Raw genomic sequence first — 22,547 nt, 5'->3', positions numbered from 1 at the left:
ACCTGAATATATTAATTACATATTGGATGCAGTAGAAAATAACACCACAAAAACCATGCAATGTCTATATAGTAAACAGAGCTTTTTGTATAAGGTAGTGTGCATAGTATACAGTATGCCCGTAAGAAAAACACCCATTCATAGAAATAGATTCCATTAGTCAGCTAAACAGAAACGGTGAAGGGAAAAGTTCCAATGACAGTGGCTAGACTGGTGGTGTGTACTTAAAGCGAGTCAAGTTTTCAAGTGGTTCAAATCAATAATACTGAGTGCATCACAAAAAAAAGTATTTACCAAGTATCAACTGGCCAGCCAATTAACTTGGTCAAGGGCAGGGGATAGAATGAGTCTTACAGCTAGCAATGGATTTCAAGTAATGTGCTTTAATATAAATATTGAATTAATATTTAACAGGGATAATATTAAATGTATTCAGATTAATTAAACACATTTAAAAATACTACAAAAAAACAGTTGACAGCCCTAAATGTGTGTTTGTGTGTGTGTGTGTGTGTGCATGTGTACATGCATGCATGCGTGCGCTCCCAAGAGCCAAAGTGATCCTGTATTGGATAACAAATAATTGGCTAAATGAATGTACCATGGTACATGTCCTGTACTTCCGGGAGCAATCAAATAGACAAGCTATTCAATGAATAATGCCATTCAATTTTAATTGGCAAAACAAAGCTGTACAGATCAACTCAGATCAACAATTGTATAGCACATTTTGTACTGCAGTCATGCATGCCAGTATAGAAAACAGATACAGTGTCATAAAAAAGTATTTGCCCCTTCCTGATTTCCTCTATTATTACATATTTGTCACACTGAATGGTTTCGGATCTTTAGACAGAAAGGGTAATTGAGTAAACAAAAAACATTTTTTCTATTACTATTTCATTCATTTAATGAAAAAAGCTATCAAACACCCATATCACTTTTTCATGTGAAAAAGGAATCCCCCCCCGCGTCTAATATTATATTTTGTCTAAAGATCTGAAACCATTCAGTATGACAAATGTACAGTAATAAAGAAAATCATGAAAGTGGCAAGTAATCTTTCCACAGTTACTGTCCATATAAATTTAGTAGATGTGCAAATAATTATTCTGTGCCATAATATTTTGAATTAAATATTTTAGCTAAAAGAATTAGGATCTGGTCTTCAATTGTCCTGATCAATTAAAAGGTTCAACCTGAGATCACCTGGGACCAAGGTTAGAAAATCCCATGATTAAAGTTCATTTTGGTTTAAAAACATATCAATATTAACTTCCATTCTACAAGAACTTACTGCAACCATAAATGGATAAACCTGTTTAAACAGTTGTCAAATGTTGCAGCTCTGCTGCTCGCATGATGCACAAACTACAGTGAAGTAGAACTGAGTACTTTGCTCGGCTGGTATTGGGCCAGTTGAGTTGAAACTGAAAGCTGCAGCTCCTGGCCCCTGAAATTAAGCTTGTCATACTCTTCAGCAATGGCAGGGAGACTCTTCCCCTTTGTCTCAGGTAACACCAGCCCAATGAAGACGGCTGAGAGAAGGCAGACGGCACAGAAAGGAAGGAAGCAAAACTGGCCAAAGCCTCTCTGAAACAGACAGGTATAAACATTTTTGAGAATTCTGAGAAAATATTTGTTTGAAATTACTATTTAACATTGTACTACATGAGAAAAGTCTGACCTATTTACAACAAAAGGCAATTTGGAACAAGGTAGAACTGACAATACAATACATTAGAAAACAACTCATGTTGAAAATCATGTTAAACAGTTATTACACACAATGAAAAGAAATCATATCCTGCGAAAAAGTATAACCAAGTAGGCTGAAGACAACAGTAACTATGAAGGTATTAATATATAAAATATTAGAGATTCTAAGTGAGACCATGTACAATGGAGTATGGTGAAGTGGTCAAGTATGACAATTGTCATTAGGACACACATGGACAAGGGATAGTGGAGGACCACTTTGAACTTCAGGAAAAGACAGGTGTCATCCTCAGGCGGTGACATAATTAAGAAATTGCTCTGCAGAGAGGCATTTTGGATACACACTCTTAATAGTCTGGAAACCGATGGACTAAATGAGCCCCTCAATCATTCATGTTTTTTTTAATAAAAAAAAATAATAATAATTCTTAAGATTATTACTGTTTATGTTTGATCTGCATTGCCTATAATTTGTTTAATTAATTATTTTGATTTGTTGGTTCTCTTTTTTCTTTACCCCTTTTATTGTATCAGTGAATATGTCATATGTTATACTACAATTATTCTATGTATGCGGTAATTTGTTTCTACACAGGCGTACCTTACACTATATAATCAATAGGAGGGTATTTAGATTCCTCCCGTTGCCACCCTTTAATTTGTGTTTTTTGACTCTGTGGAAGACCGCATAGACGTTGAAATGACAGTCCTACCCTATTCAATTAACAGTGTCTTTTGTGCTGAGCAAAGTGTACTCCAGTCCCTGTGATGTGATTTTTTTTAAAAAGGGGATTGAAAGATTCCATTCCAGAAATGTCAATGATGCCCAGTACTGCTATAGGAGTAAAAGTGTCTTTAAACAGATAAGCTCAAGTCCCTGTGGCAAAATGTCTCATTTGAGATGATAGCAGTGGCAGAGAACACCTCTAGAAAGCAATCAAATATAATAGACACCTGTATGTTACTGTCAGGTGGCTCATTCTGTAAAATTTTATATCAGTGTGAAAACCAGAATTATATGAAACACAAAAAAATGCTGTCTCCTCATGTTAATTTCACCAGTCTGAAGTAAAGTTTAAAAAATCCTAATTAAAAACCACGGATACTCAGATCTGGCACAGGAGTGCTGCTGGCTTCCACTGTTCTCCTCTGTTCTGAGACTGCTTTAGTCCTGGGACCACGGCCGGCGGTAGCTATGGGCAGGGGTGGGGTCAGCCCACCCAAACGGGCATCTTGCCCACCCAATCAAAACTTAAGAAAAAAATTTAAAAATTGTTTTTTTGTTCAGCCAATAGAAAAATAGCACAGAAAATACCAGTACCGTTTATAACTTCTGATTGGGTGGGCAGCCACGGGTTGAAACAGCTAGTTTCTCTGATGCAGTGTAGCCTACTGCCAGTTGAATTAATTAGTGGTATTAAAGAGCATATTGCAGGTTGGACACCCCAGTGAATCAATGTGTAGGAAAATGATGTAGGAACTAGATGTTCATAAAAATATACTTATATATATACACTAGTGACTTCTGGAGTCGTTTCTTTGTGAGAGAATTTTACTTCGGCATCCAAAAAACGCCAACCCGGAAGTGACTTAACAGAAGGGAGATCGGTCAAGTTGAACAATAAGTAGATTGGATCTCAACCCTAGGTTTGACACAAGAGGTTGTAAATGTTTATGTGAACGCATATGACGGACCACAGCCTTACCATTATGAGCCTGCTAGGCGTCCAAGAGACCAGGCACAGACCAGGGTTACAAGGAATAACGGTCAGAGGAGACAAATTGAGTTGTGGTGTGAGGAGAACCAGTGGAGAACTGGACAGGTGTCTTGGTGAGTGACCAGTGTTAGCTTATAGATATATCCACATTATATAATACCACTAACCTATTTAAAGACACTCAATTTCAAAAATAATGTATATAACCGAAATAGTTTGAGCAGTAATACTTACGTAGCAATATAACATTTTATCTGTGTTCAGTAGATAGAGACAGAGACAGTAAATCAATGACACAGTCCTATCCGCTTCTGTTTCGCTCCAGAAAATGATGTCAGCTAGGCTATCAGCAAACAAATGGCTTAGCTATGCCCAGACGTCCTCAATAATAATAGTATTTTCCAAGAAATTACGAAAAATCGTTGACAACGTTTCGTTAGGTGCAGCGTCTGTTAATGCTACCACAGAGTGTGCATAAGTGAATGCGATGATGAGGAAAAAATATGATTACACTGACCTATAAAACGCTATTCCAAAAGCAAAAATAGACATGTTATACATCGTTAGAAAGCTTATACTCTCACCTACTGAATAAATAAATTGTCAATCAAGCCAGACCGTACTAAAAAGGGCGACAACGCCGTAATCAACACGTGTGGTGTTATGCACAGCTATTTTGGAAGGCACCCAGGTGTCACAAATGCGCGTATATTTCACAAACGTCCAAGACAATATATGACCACTCAGTCTCAAAAGCGACATCTCTACGCATAAAACCAATGGTAAGATTGTATGTTTATTCAATATTTAGTCACAGATATTCAGGGTTTCCGCCAGTGTATTGCAAGCCCGGCGGGCCGCCGGGCCTAAATTGACCCCCCGCCGGGCCTAAGCATCGGGGATTATTATTATTATTATTATTTTTAACGTATTTTTAAGATGTTTTTTAAACTACAGTTACAGTGGGGCGGCTTGGTTGGAAAGCTCACCAGCGACATCTGCCGGTTAAAATGTGAACGCACTATAGGAAAACAGCAGGTCTGTTCTTTACCCTCATTGTGCATAGAGTGATGTTCAACACTTGATGCTTCCAACTATCACAAGCTAACGGTACCTAGCAAGGCACCATCTCTTTAGTAGGCTAACTAACCTTGTTACAAACTGTGTTATCACTTCATCTCGTCGGTAAGTACATTCTTTTTATATTAACTTAAGCAGTGTGTAGGTAACGTTAAACTAGTAGCATGAATGTAACGTTCAATACATTGTAATATTACATGATGTATTAATCGCCATCTAAATAACGACTTCACTTGTTTATTAATAACGTTAGCTTGGTGACATTGATGTGCACGACAACGTGGTCATTTAGCTAACTTAGCTAGCTAGCCAAACAGTCAGTAACACAGATACATAGATATTTTGTTGTTGAAATGTGCCCAGCATTCCAAGGCTGTACATTGTTGTAAGATTTAGTAGCCAATAAGTAGGCAGTGTTGTGCATATCCCGCTCTTACAGCTCGTTTCCAGCCCAAACCACTACGAAGACAGCAAACTTTTTTTTGTCAGTGACATTTCCTTCTGACATCTACGACGGCAATCGCAAACACGACATTTATTTTGCCTTTTTGTATAGGTATTTACATGGATAAAATCATATTTATTATTATTATTTATTGGTAAAAACATTTACTTCGTATCCAGGGAGATAGCCAACTACTTGCACGTTACATGACATGTGTAGCCATTTCGTAATACGATCGCATTTCAGGCTAGAAAATAACCCGTTAATCCAGAGAAATTGCTGAGTCGTTTTAGAATCTTTATCGCAACAGAATGTATCAAGGCTGGCAGCCCGGATCAAATTTGTTGTGACAGCTGCCGTCCAAAACAAACACCTGAGAGAGGCTGCCTGCGTGCGTGCCTCCCCCAAGGCGTTACGTCATTGTTCTGCAATGCGCGGCTGTCGTAAAAACAGGCTGGCTTCGATAAGCGGAATCGATAAGCTCGGAGGCATACGATTCCAATGAATAGGACAACTTGGAACCGGTTCTCGATTCCCATCCCTATTTAAATGTGCCCAGCATTCCAAGGCTTGTTGTAAGATTCAGTAGCCAATCAGGACTTGAATACAAGTTTTTTGTAGAGTGCAAAAATTTATATTTAATTTAATTTAGTTTATTTTGTTATTGTTGAAAACACAGCATTCCAAGACTCTACATTGTTGTCAGATTCTTTGTAAGACTCTGCTATGCTGTAAATAGTTGATTTTTTTAAATGTGTGTTGAATAAATGACTTATTTATAACAACATTCACATTACATAGTCATATTTTCAAATCTTCAGTCAGCTTTTAGCACTGACTTAATGTAGGGCCTTATGGAATCTGGGTTATAGCTTTTTTAAATTCTCAATTCCACAATTCCGTCCGTAATTCTGTTATCACAGAAATTATAGGGCCCTACCTTAATCCTTCCATCAGTCTGTCGCTGGCCCTCGCCAGGCCCCCGTCAAAAAAGACACTTGGCCGCTGGGCCACCGGCCCCCGTCAAAAGATAGCCTACTTGCCACCGGGCCTACCAACTTTTCTGGGGGAAACCCTGGATATTGACTGTAGAATGAACACGTATCTATGGGCGTTAGCTAACGATATTAACGCGGTGTTCACATCACAACGTTGTAAAGTTTGCTATCATGTATCAGGCTATAACAAAACTAGTATTGGTTGTCTAATACCGGCAGGAGTATTTTGCAACAAATGCAGCAGTGAAGTACCGTCTCTTCACCTGCACAAAACGCACCCAGACACGAAAGCTAGCACCGTTCCTTTTCTGTTAGGAAAATTGTGTGCTGGGTGTCCTGACAGGCTGCACAAACACAATAATTTACCATGATGATACATGGTGAAATGCAATATAAAACTAATGAAAAAAACCAACTCATTATATCACAACCGCTAAGACTCAGTACTACTGCACATTGGGCTAATATGATGCAATGTTGAGAAAAAAAGGCGTTTTTAGGAGCTTTGCTCAAAATGGCCACTAGTTCCTCTGAATTTGTGCCCTTATGTCTTGTAAAAATTATTCAAGCCTACATTAACTTTTCAAATGGTCATTTACAGACAAGGTTAAGTATACATTTCGTAAAAAATTTAACCTGCCAGATGGTCTTTAATGTGACGAGAAGTGCTATATCATTTTAATGCATAACACACGCCCACACCCGCCAGCACCCTTCCCCCCCCCCGGAGAGCATCCAACAGCACACCGTCCCCCCGTCCCCCCCGTCAAGCGCACTGGGTGACACCAATCCTAGTGACGAAACTGCGCCCAAGTTGCCCACCTATTATTTCTACCAGCCCACCCTAATACAGCAGGCTAAAACCGGCCCTGCCTGGGACACCAGATTAGTGTTATCCCTGGGCAATCAGCGACATTAATTAATCAATCTGAGATCTGGTAGAAATGAAAACCAGTATTACATGATTCAAGGGCCTGATCAAAAATCTAGGCTATAAATGAATATTTTAAGTAGCTCATGAAAATTAAATTGAACAAAGTTTTTTTGGTCTTCAGTTTAAACGCTTAATGGTGACTCGTTCCATTACATTACATTACATTACAGGCATTTGGCAGACGCTCTTATCCTGAGCGACGTACAACAAAGTGTATAACCATAACCAGGAACAAGTATGACGAAACCCCTAGAGAGAAGTACCGGTCCAAGTTCAGGGAACAACCGCATAGTTCAACTTGGACCCTGATGGTTAAACTGATTAACACTAACAACGAGAACGGCAACAACGCAATCTATGGAAAAATAAAAATAAATAAAAATACAAGTAGTCGTTAAGACAGTTGATGCGCCTAAGTCACCTATGAAACAGCTGCCTAGTTACAACCTTAAGTTTAGTCATTTACAGGGGGGAAGGGAGGGATGGGGAGAGGTGTAGCCTGAAGAGGTGGGTCTTCAGTCGTCGTTCCAATGGGTAGATTTGTGAAAAATTACTTTACTACTGTTTAGAGCTTGCCAAACATGGCTAAGCATGAGGATCACATTCTCACCACAAGGAAGGGGAAGACCATGCCCATCAAGAAGAGGTTGAGCCACATCATGGAACCAGCAATCATGTAGGCAGCTGGGCGAGCTGTTTGACTGAATATCTCAGTCGGCAGGATACCTGTTACTCCAGCTTGGGGACAAACACTGGGAGATGAGTTTTGTTTTTTTACTTTACCACGTTCATGTGGTATACATTTAGGAACATAAAAATGGACAATTCTTTTAAATATGTTTGATTAATGCACATCATCAACAGCTTGAGAAGCATCAAATACCAAGAGCATCAACTTGCTTTTGAGATGCAGCTATTAAAAAGAAGTGACTCACCTGGCCCTGTTCCAAAGCTGAGTATATAGGCAAAAACACAAGTCATACTCAAGTAGGGCATCTCTGACACTGTGTGCTGTTAAAAAGAGAGCAAGAGTAGGAAAGTTTGTTATATACTGTGGTTTATAGCAGGGGTGCACAGTGTTTCCAGCAATGAACCAAACATATCAATCCATGCTTTTCATGACTAAAACTGACTTCATTTTCAATAGATTACAATAGATGTAATGACTTTTTAGAAGCTTCTGATTGGCCAATTGTCATAATTAGGAGTTAATTGAGAGTAAATTGGTACCTGTGGCTGTATTTAAGGGCCTACCTTTAGAGTCACTGCCCTTTTGCCCTTGATACCATGGGAAAAACTAAGCAACTCAGCCAAAAAAAATTGTGGACCTCCACAAGTCTGGTTCCTCCTTAGGAGCAATTTCCAATCAACTGAAGGTACCACGAGCATCTGTACAAACAATTGTATGCAAATATAAAAATCTTGGGACCACACAGACACTCCATCGTAAATTAACTCCCAGGGCTGAACAAACTTTAGTCCAAAAGGTTCAACTGAACCCCAAGACAACAACAAAGGAACTGGTGAAGGAGTTGGAGGCATCAGGTACCAAAGTATCTACATCCCCCATTAAGAGAATCCTACATCACCATGGCCTGAAAGGCTGTCGCACAAGACTGGCATAAAAAAGCCAGAAAGAAGTTTTCAGGTGATCACCAGGACAAAGACCAAGCCTTTTGGAGGAGTTTTCTCTGGTTAGATTAAACAGAAATTGAACTGTTTGGCCATAATGTCAGCACTATATATGGAGCGCCATCCCAACTGTGAAGCATGGGGGTGGCAGCATCATGTTGTGGGGGTGTTTTTCTGCAAAAGGGACTGGTGCACTTCAGAAAATAGTTGGCATCATGAGGAAAGAGGATTATCAAGAAATACTGAAGCAACACCTCAAGACATCAGCTGAAAAGTTAAAACTTGGTCGCAACTGGGTTTTCCAGCAGGCCAATGATCCTAAGCGTACCTCCAAAGTCTGAACAAAATGGCTTAAAGACAACAAAGTGAAACTATTTGAGTGATCATCACAAAGCCCTGACCTGGAAAGGGCAAACATTCCGGTAAAGTATTGTGAGAAGCTTGTGGAAGGCTACCCCAAACATTTGATTCAAGTTAAAACATTTAAAGGCAATGCCACCAAATACTAACAAAGTGTATGTAAACATTTGACCCACTGAAAATCTGATATAGTACATAAAAGCTGAAATAAATCTGTCTTTTAGCTATTATTTTGAAATTACCTCTTAAGGAAATAAAGTAGAAACCCTAATTGACTTAACACAGGAAATGAAATGTATGGTAACATGAAATGTGTGGAGTTGAGAAAAATTATGTTTGAATATATTTTGCCTCGGTATATGTAAACTTTGGCCTCAACTGTACTAGCCAAGCAAGAGCATTAAGTACAATTATAGTAAACAGTTTGGCTGAGTGAAGTAGGAATTACGTGGATTGCCTCTCTGTCCATTGAAAATAAATCACTTCCGGCAAGAGTGCTGCTATAATGCCGTGTTTGGTATAAATTCGACTTGGGTCACGGCCCACAGTTTGTGCACTGCTGGTTTAGAGATGCATTTTACGCAGTTGCCAGACGATAATACTTGCAGGGTTCTGACAGTAGGGGACAGAAGAATGTAATTTTTCCACATAAGGAGATCTTCCACTATACTGCAATGATGTTTATACAGAAATTTTATTTGATGTTATGCCATGGTGCATTTTGTGATGATCTTCAGAGGAACACTTTTGGAAAAAACAAAGCCATTATGTTTTTGTTTGCTTTCACTGGACAACTTACTTTGCTCTGACAAGTTGTGGACTGACATGCTGTGCACCCTTGACTTGTACATTAACAGCTAAATTAGTTTAATTTCTTCACAACCAAGTCCCCCAAGTAGAGCAAAAGCCAGTTGCAAGACTTAGTCTGAAGTTGCAGGAGTGGCAGTACAGTAAACGTCACATTCCATAACAATATATACAAGTAAATGTGTACAGTATATTAGTTTTACTGTGCTAATACCGCTAAGTAAAAGATAACCCCACCCTAAAAGTCACACACAAGATGATTCGAGAAGAGTGATTACATAGAAGAGGGAAGCAGCCTATTTTTTAAAAATAATATTAAAGCAAACAACTATTATTTTCTGGTAAGTTAGCTATTTCAATGTAGTTATTTCATTAAACTGTAGCATTATGACAGTATACATGAAAAATAAATATATTGAATGAGAATAAATATATTGAATATTGAGTCTAGCACTATGAAATTTTACTTCAAACAACTTTGACAGGTCAGTAGTCATTAGCCACTTCAAATACATTAATTGGGATGGCAGGCATGGCATCCCGCCAAGTGGGATGCCATGGGCGGCATGCCCCATACCTATACAGCACAGTGAGTTTGGCACTTTTCAGGGTTTCCTACAGAAATTAACACAATGACCACAGACTCTCTGCCCTTAAAAACATTAATTTCTGTACCTTCTCATATCAGACAGAATTGACAAACAACTTCACACATCCACACAATAAAGCCTCAAACTTAGGGGATTTAGCATTTTTTCTTTCTTCTTTTTCCTGCTTGATTATATCATCACAAATGCTCCAAGCCCACAAACAATATGTCTTCCCATTGGACATTTAGCTACACCAGCCAATCAAAACATTATATACACATGCAAAATAAACATATATATTTTTCACCAAGAAAATACACAACCGTTGGGGCTACTTTGTTGGTGGCTCACTGGTAACGTTCTTGCTTTGGGACCATTGAGGCAAAGGATTGAATCCCACCTGAGGCTCCGGCAAGTCTTCAATTTGTTATGCATGCTTATTTTCTAATTAATCATTGTTTATTACTTTTAAACTATTGCTTTTTGAAACTGTATAATTCTTCTGGATCCTTGTGGACCAAATCTATCCGGTCTTTCACTGAACGTATAGGTTGTCTTATGACATAGCCTACCATCTAGACGTTTGATTAACTGGCTAGCCATACCATAATAAAGTGCAAGTCAAGGTGTCACTGCTGACTTTGTAACTTTTTGTTGCCTGATCTAGCGTATACACATAGTAGTTCCCAAACATTCCCATAATAGCCAAAGCTGCCCCTCCCAAAAATATCACATATTAATATTTAATGTCATCATAATGCTTACTAGGAGAGGGTCAATTTCCCTATAAGATGTGTTGTATTGTAAATTTACCTGAACCAATAATAATGTATATAAAGGGGAAGACATTAGTACTCCTTGGATCCTCCGTGATCATTAATTAAGTATGCACAGGCCAGGAGAAGTGTAAGATAAAATGTGTGCTTTTCTAGTAGTTAGCAGTTCATTTTTAACAGTTAGTTGGAAGTGGGCATCCTGGGGTGGGAGTCCTGCATCTAGGTTAGGCATATTTCATCTCTGGTTTTTTGGAATATTTTGCTCTTTTGGTTTTGTCATTTCGGTCTTGGCACATTTCTTGGAATTACTGGGAATATTTGTTGTAACTTAATTTTTTCATTGTAATCTGGTTGTGAGCTGTACATTTTGATAAAGGTTGGTCTAACCAATCAACAAATTCAGTGATTTAATTGATAATTGATATCTCTGATAGTAAATACCAAATTAAATCCAATAAATATATTTTACATGTTGGATAAGTGAGGTGTTTTAACTTGATGCACTTGTGTTCAGTATTCAGAGTGCAGGTCGTCAAATGAGGGCGTCTGTGGTTAAAACTGCCTGATTCATAAAAACAAACATTTTACCTAATCCTCACTTCAACAACAATGTTTTTGCAGCAATTCCCAGATGACAGGAAATTACAGTGGGACTCTAATGCTTATGGTAAATTGTAATTTCCTATTTGTGGTGAAAGTGTTACAAATATGTAAGTTTTTTCCAGATTTCCCTCTGCATTGTTACAAGTGTGTCATATCCCTCGTGTTTTGTGTTTGCCTTACGTATCTTTTCTTTTCTCGTAAAATCTTTGTTCTCTGTTGCAGTGTAGGCGGACTCTTGCTCTCAGCCTGCAGTTAGGATAATTCCACTCACCTGCGTTCTCTGCACTCCGCACGCTTCCTCTCCTGCTTATATACTCGGCTCTTCTACAGATCTTTGACAGATCTTTATCCTAGCCTGTCTGTTATCCCATATTGGCTCCACAAAAACTGTCTTGAATTAACTCAGTACTTTTTCTCGTTCTCAGATCCGCGCACCTGCCTGCTTCCCCTACACTGTCTGTTACGTCTCAGGTTCTGTCTCATTGTATGTTTGTCTTTGAGATTGTTTTGTAGTCCTGTCGTTGTCTTGTCAACCCCCTCGAGTTTCCTGCTCGCCAAATCCAGCTCGCCCTTCGCCGGCCTTCCAGTCCAGCCTGGTCCAGTCCAGCCCAGTTGGTCAAGCCCCACCGTGTCAGTCCAGCTCCGCCCTGTCCAGTCATCGTCTTGCCAGCTCCGTGACAGCTCGACCTCCGATCCAGCTCTAGTCAGCTCCCTGCCATGATCCAACCCTTGCCGTCACACTGAACAGCTTCTGCACCTGGCTACGCCTACAACCTGCCTCCACGTCAGCAGCTCCAGTTTCCTCTCTCTCTATTCCTTCCTGAAACTTGCTAATAAATTTCACTGTTGTGAATCACAGAAGTTGTCTGCGTCCAAGTCCTGCATTTGGGTTCCCCGTGTCGTGACCGTAACAAAATGCTCCTTTTCAGTTTAAAGAGGTTAGTATTTTCATTTATCAAGATGTAAATGGCTTGTGTGTCTTATTTAGGATTTTGGCAGTATTGATTGTCATAGTTGCTGGATGTAGTTACTGGGCCAGCTGTAAGCTCTACTGCTACAACAACTTCTCCATGTTTTATTTCTTGTTGTATTCCTTCCTTTATGGACTACCTATTTGTAATAACAAAAGTACTATTCACAAGTTGTCAGCTAGTATTTGTACTTTCTTTACAAAAAGCTCTTTTGTAGTTGGAATTTGAAAATGTAAATGTGTGTTGACTGACATCCTAATCTTTTTAAAATGGACATGCCATCTATTCGAGAGTAGTGATGTGCCAAACTCATGGAGAATTTTTAAACTGAAGTGTATGTATGTATTTGTTTATTTTCAGCCAAAACAAACCTTTTTTTTTTTTTTTTTTTTTTTTTTAAATCTCTCAAAAGCCATGGGAAGAGGTTTGGCTCTTGGACAGAAAGTTCAACATGTCTGCTGCATTGCAGCCTCCATCCAGTGCCAATCAAAAACTCATAGACTACATCATAAAAACCTGTGGGATGAAGAATTGCCTGCTGGTAATGGGCTAGAGGGAGAAAAAATTGCATCACATTTTTTTTAACCAGTTAGTGTGTGAAGATGAGGTGAAGTGTTACTCTCTTGGTACAGTCATACGATACCACAAAACCTTCTTTTAGAGTTGATAAATAGTATATTGTATATTGTTTTAATGTGCCAGTGTTTTCTCTGTCCCAAGGCAATAATTAATGGCAAACTATTCTCCAAATGGCTGAACCAGATGCAGAAGTCCTCAACCCTGGTCCCAATGTACTTAGATGATGACATACAACAGGATGCACTAGTGGCCTACCTGGGAACTTGTTGGTCCTTGTTGGGACCAAGAGGTCATTTGGAATCCTAGAGAGAGTACAGTACTTCCTCAATAAATTGTTTCCTGAGGTGAGACTGACAATGATCTAATGTAGTTGTTTTTCCCTTTCAGTTTGTTTCTTAACACTTATGTGTATCTGAATTGTAATAATTTGAGCTACATCATAGCAGTTCATTTAATGAAATCCACAACAGAATGAAAAAGCTATCCTCTTTCCATGACAGCCTATTGTCAGCTCTCCACAATGTAAGCTAACAGAAGGTGGAGAAGATGCTCCTTACAGGCCCAGTCCTGTATCAAAGGCAAGGAAAGATGATGTTAAATCAATATTTCACTTAGTTTATTCAGATGGGTTATTAGGCACTTGACCTTTGTGTAAACCAAAATCTTAACTACTCGCCAAGATCACGTTTCTTGAGAAGATTGTTTTTTCTCAATAGTGTATAAGTCTGTACGCTCCTCACTGCACTGATTAACACCTTCTCTCATTATTATTATTATTATTATTACTGTGGTTAGTAAAACCCAGAACAGCTCTTTTTACTTCAGTCCATGTTCCAGATTTGAGAGGGTTCTGGGTTTTACTCATTGCTGTTAACCAATTAGCTCTGTAATCCTGCAGTGAAACAGGGACCTGTTTCACATACAGCACTTTGTTTAAACTTTGTTTAAATCCGGGTTAACTTGATGCTTCTTATCAAATTATCAAATTAATTTAACTTGAGCGTACTCCATTTCACAAATGTGATTTACAGTTTCCTCCAAACTTACATACTGCATTTTTTAATAGGCCAATGCCTGCGTAAGAAGACTTTCATTCACTTGCTTAATGAAAATGTCACCACACTGAAACATTAAATTTGTTCATTTTTAAGCACATGTGACAACAACAACAAAAGGAGCTGGCAGTGGGTCCAAGCTAAATTAAAAATGATTTTCCAAAGATAGATGATAAATAGATACATACTTTATTGTCCACTTTTGTGGAAATTTGCCTTTGGCTTCACAATAGTTACAATAAAAAAACAAGCAGTCACACAATACAGGCTACAAACAACACAATACTAACAATATAGGTTTAGACAACACAGGTCACAAACAACCCAGTAGATAGACAACACAACATAGCCGCATTATTGAAATTCTACGGTTTCAAATATCTACTGAAAAAAAACTACATTGGCCACAATAGCAGCAGAGGATCTTAGGCTGTACTCCTTCACATAATAGGTTATGCACTCTGTGTGTAGAACCCGGTCGAACCTCTTTCCGTTGTCAGAGGTTGTGGTCTAATCCAGCTGTAGGCTAAATGCTATGGAACAGATTTTTTCCTGACGTATTACGGTTATTGGTTATTAATGTTTAACTGGACACGAGGGGTCAAGCCCAGTTGGATAGCTCCTGTTGCCAGACATACAGATAGTTTCGATGTCCAGCAGCGGCACCTATGTTGAAATTGATAGACCTAGTGGTTTTGTCATAGGCCTATAATCTAAGGGAAAATGTTTCAAGACATATTGCAGGCACGCTGAGAAAAAATGTGCAAAACAAGGCAAAACATAAATGGAAAAGGAGTTCTCTTACTCAATTCTACAGGGGATGCATTGCTTTGGTTGTTCTTGCGGTCATGGACTGCGCACAAATTGATTGCATTTCACTCAGTTGTCTTTAGCGTTATATTCTGACTGCATTTGCCAAGCTGGCACTGTGTTTTCCTCCCGAGAGTGACGGGTATGCGACTTGATGCTGCCATCATGGCTTCTTTGACAGCTGCTACTTCTGTCATCGACCTCATGGACTTTTTATGCAGTTTGCATCCCATAATGAAGTCGCTCCTGCTCTCAGTCTTCTCAAGACATTGTTTGAACCGTGTGTGCATTGAAGGCAGCTAGATCACGCTGAGGTTAATCATCAAAGTAAATCATCTTCATCAAACAACTGAAATGAATAAATTTTGTGTGATTGTATGTGCAAAATACATTTTGATAGCGCTTGATCTATAGCAATTTGTTTCAAAGCGTCGGACATTCAGTTGCTGAATAGCATGCCAGAAAAGAGAGCAACCGATTCACACCTGGGTACCAGTACCTGCAACCTATTGTCTGGTGGGGGGTTTTTGTGAAGAAAATGGCAAAAACTGCCTGTATTTCTTCAATGAGTAGATTTTTCTCATTCTAAAAAGCCTTTATTTTAAATTTAGGAAAAATTAGGGAATGAGGAGGATAGGTTATTGCAATTTCAGTGTTGGTGTAAGTTGAATGTTCAAGTCCAAATGCCCGATGGCCTTGCCCCTGGCCTTTCTAGTGTTAACTAGTTGGTGACTAGCAAATGAAAGCATTATTTTGAACCAGCACTCAAATATCTGACTTAACTTTTTAGGCTATTCAATATTCATCTGCCGATTACAACATTAGTAACTTATGATGCTATGTAGCTAAAATTAGTGAGTTAAGAACACCTAAGTTTTATTAAGAACCTCGTAACTAATCCCTCTTGCAGTTCCTGACTAGCACTTGGTCTTTATGGCTGTCTAACAGGAGCTAGAAAGCAAGTCTTAACTAGCGACTATAGGAATTGAAAGTGCGTTCGATAAATATTTTTGTGGTTTTTACCCACATGTAGTAGACTACAAAACTACAAAACAGAACATCTCACTGGCTAAAAAACCTAAAAAATGTCTGCATCATACAGATCACCTGAATATTAACAGCACTGCAGGAGCTAGGTAGGTAGCTCCCTTTAACTAGAAGATTTCACTGACAACAACCCACATACAGTTCTGTGCATTAGCTGTGTTGTTTACTTGCTTCTAACTTTGCATCAGAACCTGAAGTAACCACCTTCTCCGTGCTCTCACCAGCCAACCAGAGCGCAGGCATCAGTCGCAAAATTAAGTGTTCAGTGCAGCTAGGAATTATGTTTTTAATTGAGATGATTGAGACGTCCCTCAGACGTTGGAGGCCATCTGACAACTTCTGAGAATTAATATGGGGCAGATGCCCCCCATAATAGCTCCAACAACCCCCTGTCTTCCATAGGGTTTCCATGCCCCCTAGTAATCTCAGAACACCCCTTGGGGGGTCATACCAGCCCATTGAAAAACCCTATTTTAGAGCTAGAGAGTGTGAATTTGTGAATTTGAGGAAGAGGGGAAGAGCTATGAATGACGGGGGGGGGGGGGGGTTCTATCTGCTATCTCCGACCATCAAAGTGTGAATTTGGGGGAGGGAAGCTGTATAAGTGACAGGTAAAATGCAGGCCATCACAAAAGTAATTGTTTGGCCAAAAAAAAAAAAAAATCTGAGCACTTGGTCATGGACTGAAAATCTAATCCAAATGGCATCCATGCTGATTTAGATTTATTTGAATATTGGATGTAATAATTATTTGAAAATTGCAATTTTGAAATGGTACTGTAGCACCATGTAGAGTGATAGTGGCATGAAAATTGATGATCTACATAGGTCCCATTTCAATTTGTATATTCAGAAAATTTGAATAGAGGCTGAATTTAAAGGCGCTGTAGTCAAATATATTTTCCACAATTTATGCATATTCATATTCAATTATCTTAAATAATCTCAGATTGAGGGGGACGTCCTTCTCAGGACCCTTGGAAGGAAGCTTTCTGAGGGTTCCTACAGAATTTTGTATTTGTATTTTGCAAAAAGTGCTCCCCACAGGCCATAGTGCACTATAACTCTGCATACCTGGACATGCTCACCCACAATACAACCATTTTTGTTCAATTTAAATTATAGTTCTGTGGCCCTCTTTTGACATATAAGAATTTCCTTCTCAGTTTAACACAGCTGTCTGCTGTAGACCGTGCGTAGGGAGAAATACAAAAAAAGTTTTGTTTTATTTATTCCAAAAATTCAAAATGGAGGAAAATAAATATGGTGGACACTATGGGTTCTATAAAACTTGGTCAGGGTGAGGAGGTAGAAATGAGGAAGAAATTAGGTGCATGTACATGAAACAGGTTGCGCCACCTAGAATGTCAGTTGCATGGGTGTCATTCAAAATTGGCAGTCATACCGAACTTGCCTGCCAAATCTCATGAGTTTCTGAACATGGGAAAGGGGTGAAAGTTTAGTGAGCGCTAAAGAAGATGAAGGAGAAGAAGAATCCTAGCAAAAACAATGGGGCTCCTCCTGGTGGTTGGCCCCCTAATTATACATCTGAAGCTAAAAAAATGTTTATTTCTAAATTGAACTAAAACTGTATGCTACATTTATAATGTCAAAGTTAAGGTTTTTAAGTTCAAGTAGCTAGCATACCAGTTTACTGAACTACGTTAGATCATTTATTTGATAACAAGTCACAGTATAAGCACTGATTCAAAACTTAGGCAAAATAGGTTGTTCACAGTTTAAGCCCATCCATGGGTAGTTGATTGGCCCATTTGATTGATTTGGATATGTATGGATACAGTATTTACATCACTGTTATTACCGTAGTAATTCAAATTTTTGTAAAATCTCATTTTTATCTTGATTTGGATAATGCTATTGTATTTATGATTTACCAAGTTTTCCTTTTCCTTGAATTCTATTTTCATCTTTATTTAGATGCTGCTTTTGCACTTGTGGATTACCAAATGTGTCTTTTATCAGTCTAAATTCAACTATTAATTCTACTTATTACACGGCTTTGTTGAATGCCCATTCTGATTGGTCACGTCAGGCATTCAGCGGTTAGATATTTCTGTATAATGACCGCTGCTATGGGTAAAGGACCCTTTAACCTAGTACTCTTAATATCACTCTGCTGAAAAAAGTGCTGCAGCTGTTAATTTGACCATTGTCACTTGAATTTTTAGAAAACCAATAAATATTTCATCATCGACTTGTGATGCCCAGTGAGTCTGATCGGTATTACAGTTATTTGTTATGACTACTGTATAAGTCATTACCACTTGCTAAATCTAGGCCTTCCATTAAAAGTACTGATATCAAAAATAAGCCAAGTTACAATAAACAATATTGGCTTACCTAACACAAATTATGTCAAGTAAATTGGCCTAGTATTTTTTCATTTTACCATGTGAAAATATACCAACCATAACCGAGATGAGTTTCCTTATTGAATGGTATATATAAAAGAGACAGTATTAGCAAGTCCTCATATATGCAGTTTTTGCGAAATTACATCGAAAACTGTTGTACCAATGTAGTTTTTTCATGTAGGGTACTATTAGTTATAATAATGAATGAGTCATGTTTTTAAATGGAATGTTTTTAATGGGGTGTTGTCGAGACTACAGACGTAGTAACTGTTTGTATGTCGGTAGATAGAGAACAGGGTGAGGTAACATGAATTTAGAAATGTGGTGTTTGCTGATAACCAAGAAAAAAAAGTAGTTAGTAGAAACACCACAGTGGTCAGCTGTTGTAAGTTTTTATGAAAATCAATAAATCATCTGTCATGAAATGCATATGGCTCTCCGTGTGTGACTTTTGCTAAACATTGCATTGAAGATAGTGATAATCTGACAACTGCAAAAGCAATAGTTAAAAACCAATAGGAAATTATTAGTTAGAAAATAAGCATGCACAACAAATTAAAGATTTGGCTGAGCCTTAGGTTGGATTCAATCCTCTGACCCTCAATCCCAAGGCAACAGTGTTAGCAGTGAGCCACTAACAAAGTAGTTGTCTGAGGCATGAAGGCATGCGTGTATATGTGAAACATATGCATTGAACGTTTTGATATAATCTGAATGTCAATATTTCATAAGTGAATGAAGTCACAAACATGTAGTTAGTTAAATGGGCATGAATGGCTTTGCAATAAGAAGAGGTTGTTGAATGCCATCATGTGCTCATGGTTTTAAAGAACGCAGGCCAGTAAGCACAACTCAGCTCCAGTTTTATTCCATATGGCCTGGCTATATTCTAGCCAACTAGAACATTTAGCTGGTTAACTGAAAGTGCAGATTGTATGTAATAATACAGTTCATACGTTCGGTGAAAGACTGGGTAAATATGGTGCATAAGGATCCAGAAGAATTATACAGTTGCGAAAGCAATAGTTGAAAAATAATAGACAATTAAAGTCGCAAGCGGCGTTGGGACGGGTCCAAGCATTGGCACCATCGCGCCCCCTATGGAGCGATTTTAAAATGGCTTTTTCCTACATGATCATATGCCTTCACCCAACATATCTACTGAATATCATGATGATTGTATAAAATATTGATGACTTATGGCCAATTTTGTGCTAAGAGACGCTGTCGAATGACTTAGTTGCGTCGCCATGGATGTGTCCTGGCCGCTTCCCGTAAAGGCCTTTACTATGTCGTAACACTTAGATGGGATGTCGTAACACATATATGGCCCGGCGTGTATGTACAGCTGCAGCACTTCCATGCCGCAACTAAAAAAGGCGTCACACTAGTGTTGAATGAAATATCAACTCGCCATCCATGCGAACTGCTTCCTACGGTCAGAGTACCGTATTATTTATTTAGACATTGGCAGACTACAGCATAAATTGCGTCTTTTGTTTATATTCAATATTAGTAATTGCAGCGAGAAACTGCAGCTGTAGACGCAAGATAGTCTGTTATGTTATGGTAGCAACGGAACGAAGCGGACTATATATGTATTACCGTCATTCTTTTATTATACCAGCGTGTTTTCGCGTGTTTGCACAGAAACTCAAAAACTATCAATAAAATGGTTTAGCTATTTCTCAGCATAATGACAGATTCAAAGACTAAACAAACTCACCCGATACTGTCTTGAAATGGATCCAGGCTCAAGAAAAGTAATTATTCATCCTCTTAAAAAGCTTTTACTAACAAACTTTTGGTAGCCTAGCATGCATTCTGGCTGGCACTGTCTTCCATTGCTTCCCCGACGTTCACACCCTCCCCTCACTGATAAAAACTAGACCCTACGGTGTCGGATTACTTGCGTCGCCATGGATGTCGCTTGCCATAAAGAAGTTTACTAGATGTCGTAACACTTAGATTTGGAGCTCCAGCTCTTCCGCACCCCACCTAATAATAATGTCCAAATGGTGGGAAAACAATATGGCGGACATACGTGGTCCCAATGGCAAGGTTGTAGAGCACATTTAGATGCATCGGCCGATGAAGTTTTGTGTTGATCTGGCTTACGGTGTGGGAGTTATGACCTTTCAAAGTATGACCTTTTGTTATAGCGCCACCATCTGGCCGACATAGGAGAGTTGTAGTGCCTGAGTAGTGGAGGACCATAGGTACCCACCTACCAAATTTGGTTGGTCTACAATTTATGGTTGCAGAGCTTCAGACATTTTAGTGGAGAAAGCTTCCACGCCCCAACGAAAATGTCAAAATGGCTGGCAAACAATATGGCGGACATAGGTGGTGCCAATGGCAAAGTTGTAGAGCACGTTCAGATGCATAGGTCCATTAAGTTTTGGGTTGATCTAACCTATGGTGTGGGAGTTATGGCCTTTTACGCATGACCCTTTGTTATAGCGCCACCATCTGGCCGACATAGGTGATTTTTAGTTCCTGAGTAGTGGGGGGCCATAGGAACCCACCTGCCAAATTTGGTTGCTCTAGGACTTATGGTTGCTGAGCCTCAGACACTTTTAATGAAGAAAAATAATAAGAATTAAAGCCGCAAGCGGCGTTGGGAGGGGTCCAAGCATTGGCACCATCGTGTCCCCTATGGAGCGATTTTTAAATGGCTTTGTTCTCATGATCATACACCTTCACCCAACATATCAACTGAATATCATGATGATTGTTTAAAAAATTCATGACTTATGGCCAATTTTGTGCTAAGAGACGCTGGCGGATGACTTAGTTGCGTTGCCATGGATGTGTCCTGGCCGCTTCCCGTAAAGGCCATTACTATGTCGTAACACTTAGATGGCATGTCATAACACTTAGATGGCCCAGCGTGTATGTACAGCTGCAGCGCTTCCATGCCGCAACTAAAAAAAGCGTCACACTAGTGTTGTCACGATACCAAAATTTTGACTTCGAAACCGATACCAGGTTTAGTAGCACGATACTTGATACTGAAGCGATACTGATTCAATACTCGGTACCTAACGATACTGAAATTACCTTAATAGATGAGAAACGTAATGTCCACAAGGGTTGACCTCATTTTTGAATTCACGGTTTATTAAAAACCAGGTTTATTAACAACCTTTAAGTTGAAGCCTGTTCAACATGTCAATAAGCATAGGCCTATAGTGTTACAACACTAAACCATAGAAAACTATATTAAATGTATTTCAAAAATTAAACAATTTTAAAGTAAATTATCTTTAAACAGGTCTTTCACTTTAAAATAGATCTAAAAACAGCATATTTCAATAATAATACAGCATCTTCCTATAATAAAATATTTACAAATTAGAACAGCTATTGCTACTGAAGTGAACTGAGTCTAAGCTTGCACTGTATCAACGACAGAAAATACAGAAGCGCACGTCACCTCACTTGCCAACCTTAGTTGCTACTGCCATCTAGCGAAGATTCTGACAAATTACACTTTTCATCCTCTAAATCGGTAATGCGGGAGACACATTTCCCTGGCTTTTACATTTGACACAAAACTACCGAATGTCGGACAATTCTAATACCGAACAGTTTATTTTTTTAAGTACCGAAAAAGTGCTGAAGTTTCGGTATACGGTGCAACAGACACATATTCCAATCCATTGTTCAGCTTAGCAGAGAATGCACATTTCTGAGCACCTCATAGACAGATAGAATAATAATACACATTTCAAATAATAGATAGGACATTGAGAAAAAACGAAACAAAAGACGAAATATCAACTCGCAACCTGCGTGCTGCTCGCAGAATAGCCTACCGTATTACTTATTTAGACACTGGCATATAAGAAAATTTTCGGTTATGCTGACCCATAAAATGCTATTCCAAAAGCAAAATCAGACATGTTATACATCGTTAGAAAGCTTATACTCTCACCTACTGAATAAATGCATTGTCAATCAAGCCAAATTGTACTAAAAAGGGCGACAACGCCGTAAGCAACAGGTGTAGTATTACGCGCAGCTATTTTTGAAGGTAGCCGAC

General features: G+C 38.9%; 1 protein-coding gene across 8 annotated transcripts in view; it reads right to left on the bottom strand.

Moving 5' to 3' along the window:
- Positions 1–648: 648 nt before the first annotated feature.
- Positions 649–22,547, bottom strand: part of slc2a11a (solute carrier family 2 member 11a) — an 84,687-nt gene continuing 62,788 nt past the window's right edge. For 4 of the 8 annotated variants that reach the window (XM_064297684.1, XM_064297682.1, XM_064297685.1 and 1 more), the window contains 4 exons: positions 8,149–8,283; positions 7,830–7,905; positions 7,505–7,632; positions 649–1,593 (listed from right to left, as the gene is read on the bottom strand). In XM_064297684.1, the coding sequence (XP_064153754.1) occupies positions 1,372–1,593; positions 7,505–7,632; positions 7,830–7,905; positions 8,149–8,283 (561 nt within the window). In that variant the 3' untranslated portion in view covers positions 649–1,371. The remainder of the gene's footprint in view (positions 1,594–7,504; positions 7,633–7,829; positions 7,906–8,148; positions 8,284–22,547) is intronic. The other 4 variants (XM_064297686.1, XM_064297687.1, XM_064297688.1 and 1 more) reach the window with 2 other exon arrangements.

Source organism: Anguilla rostrata, chromosome 10 (assembly GCF_018555375.3).
Source record: "Anguilla rostrata isolate EN2019 chromosome 10, ASM1855537v3, whole genome shotgun sequence".
NCBI classification, from domain to species: domain Eukaryota; kingdom Metazoa; phylum Chordata; class Actinopteri; order Anguilliformes; family Anguillidae; genus Anguilla; species Anguilla rostrata.
Note: the sequence above shows the minus strand (reverse complement) of the source record. Positions and strands in the feature narration are given on the sequence as shown.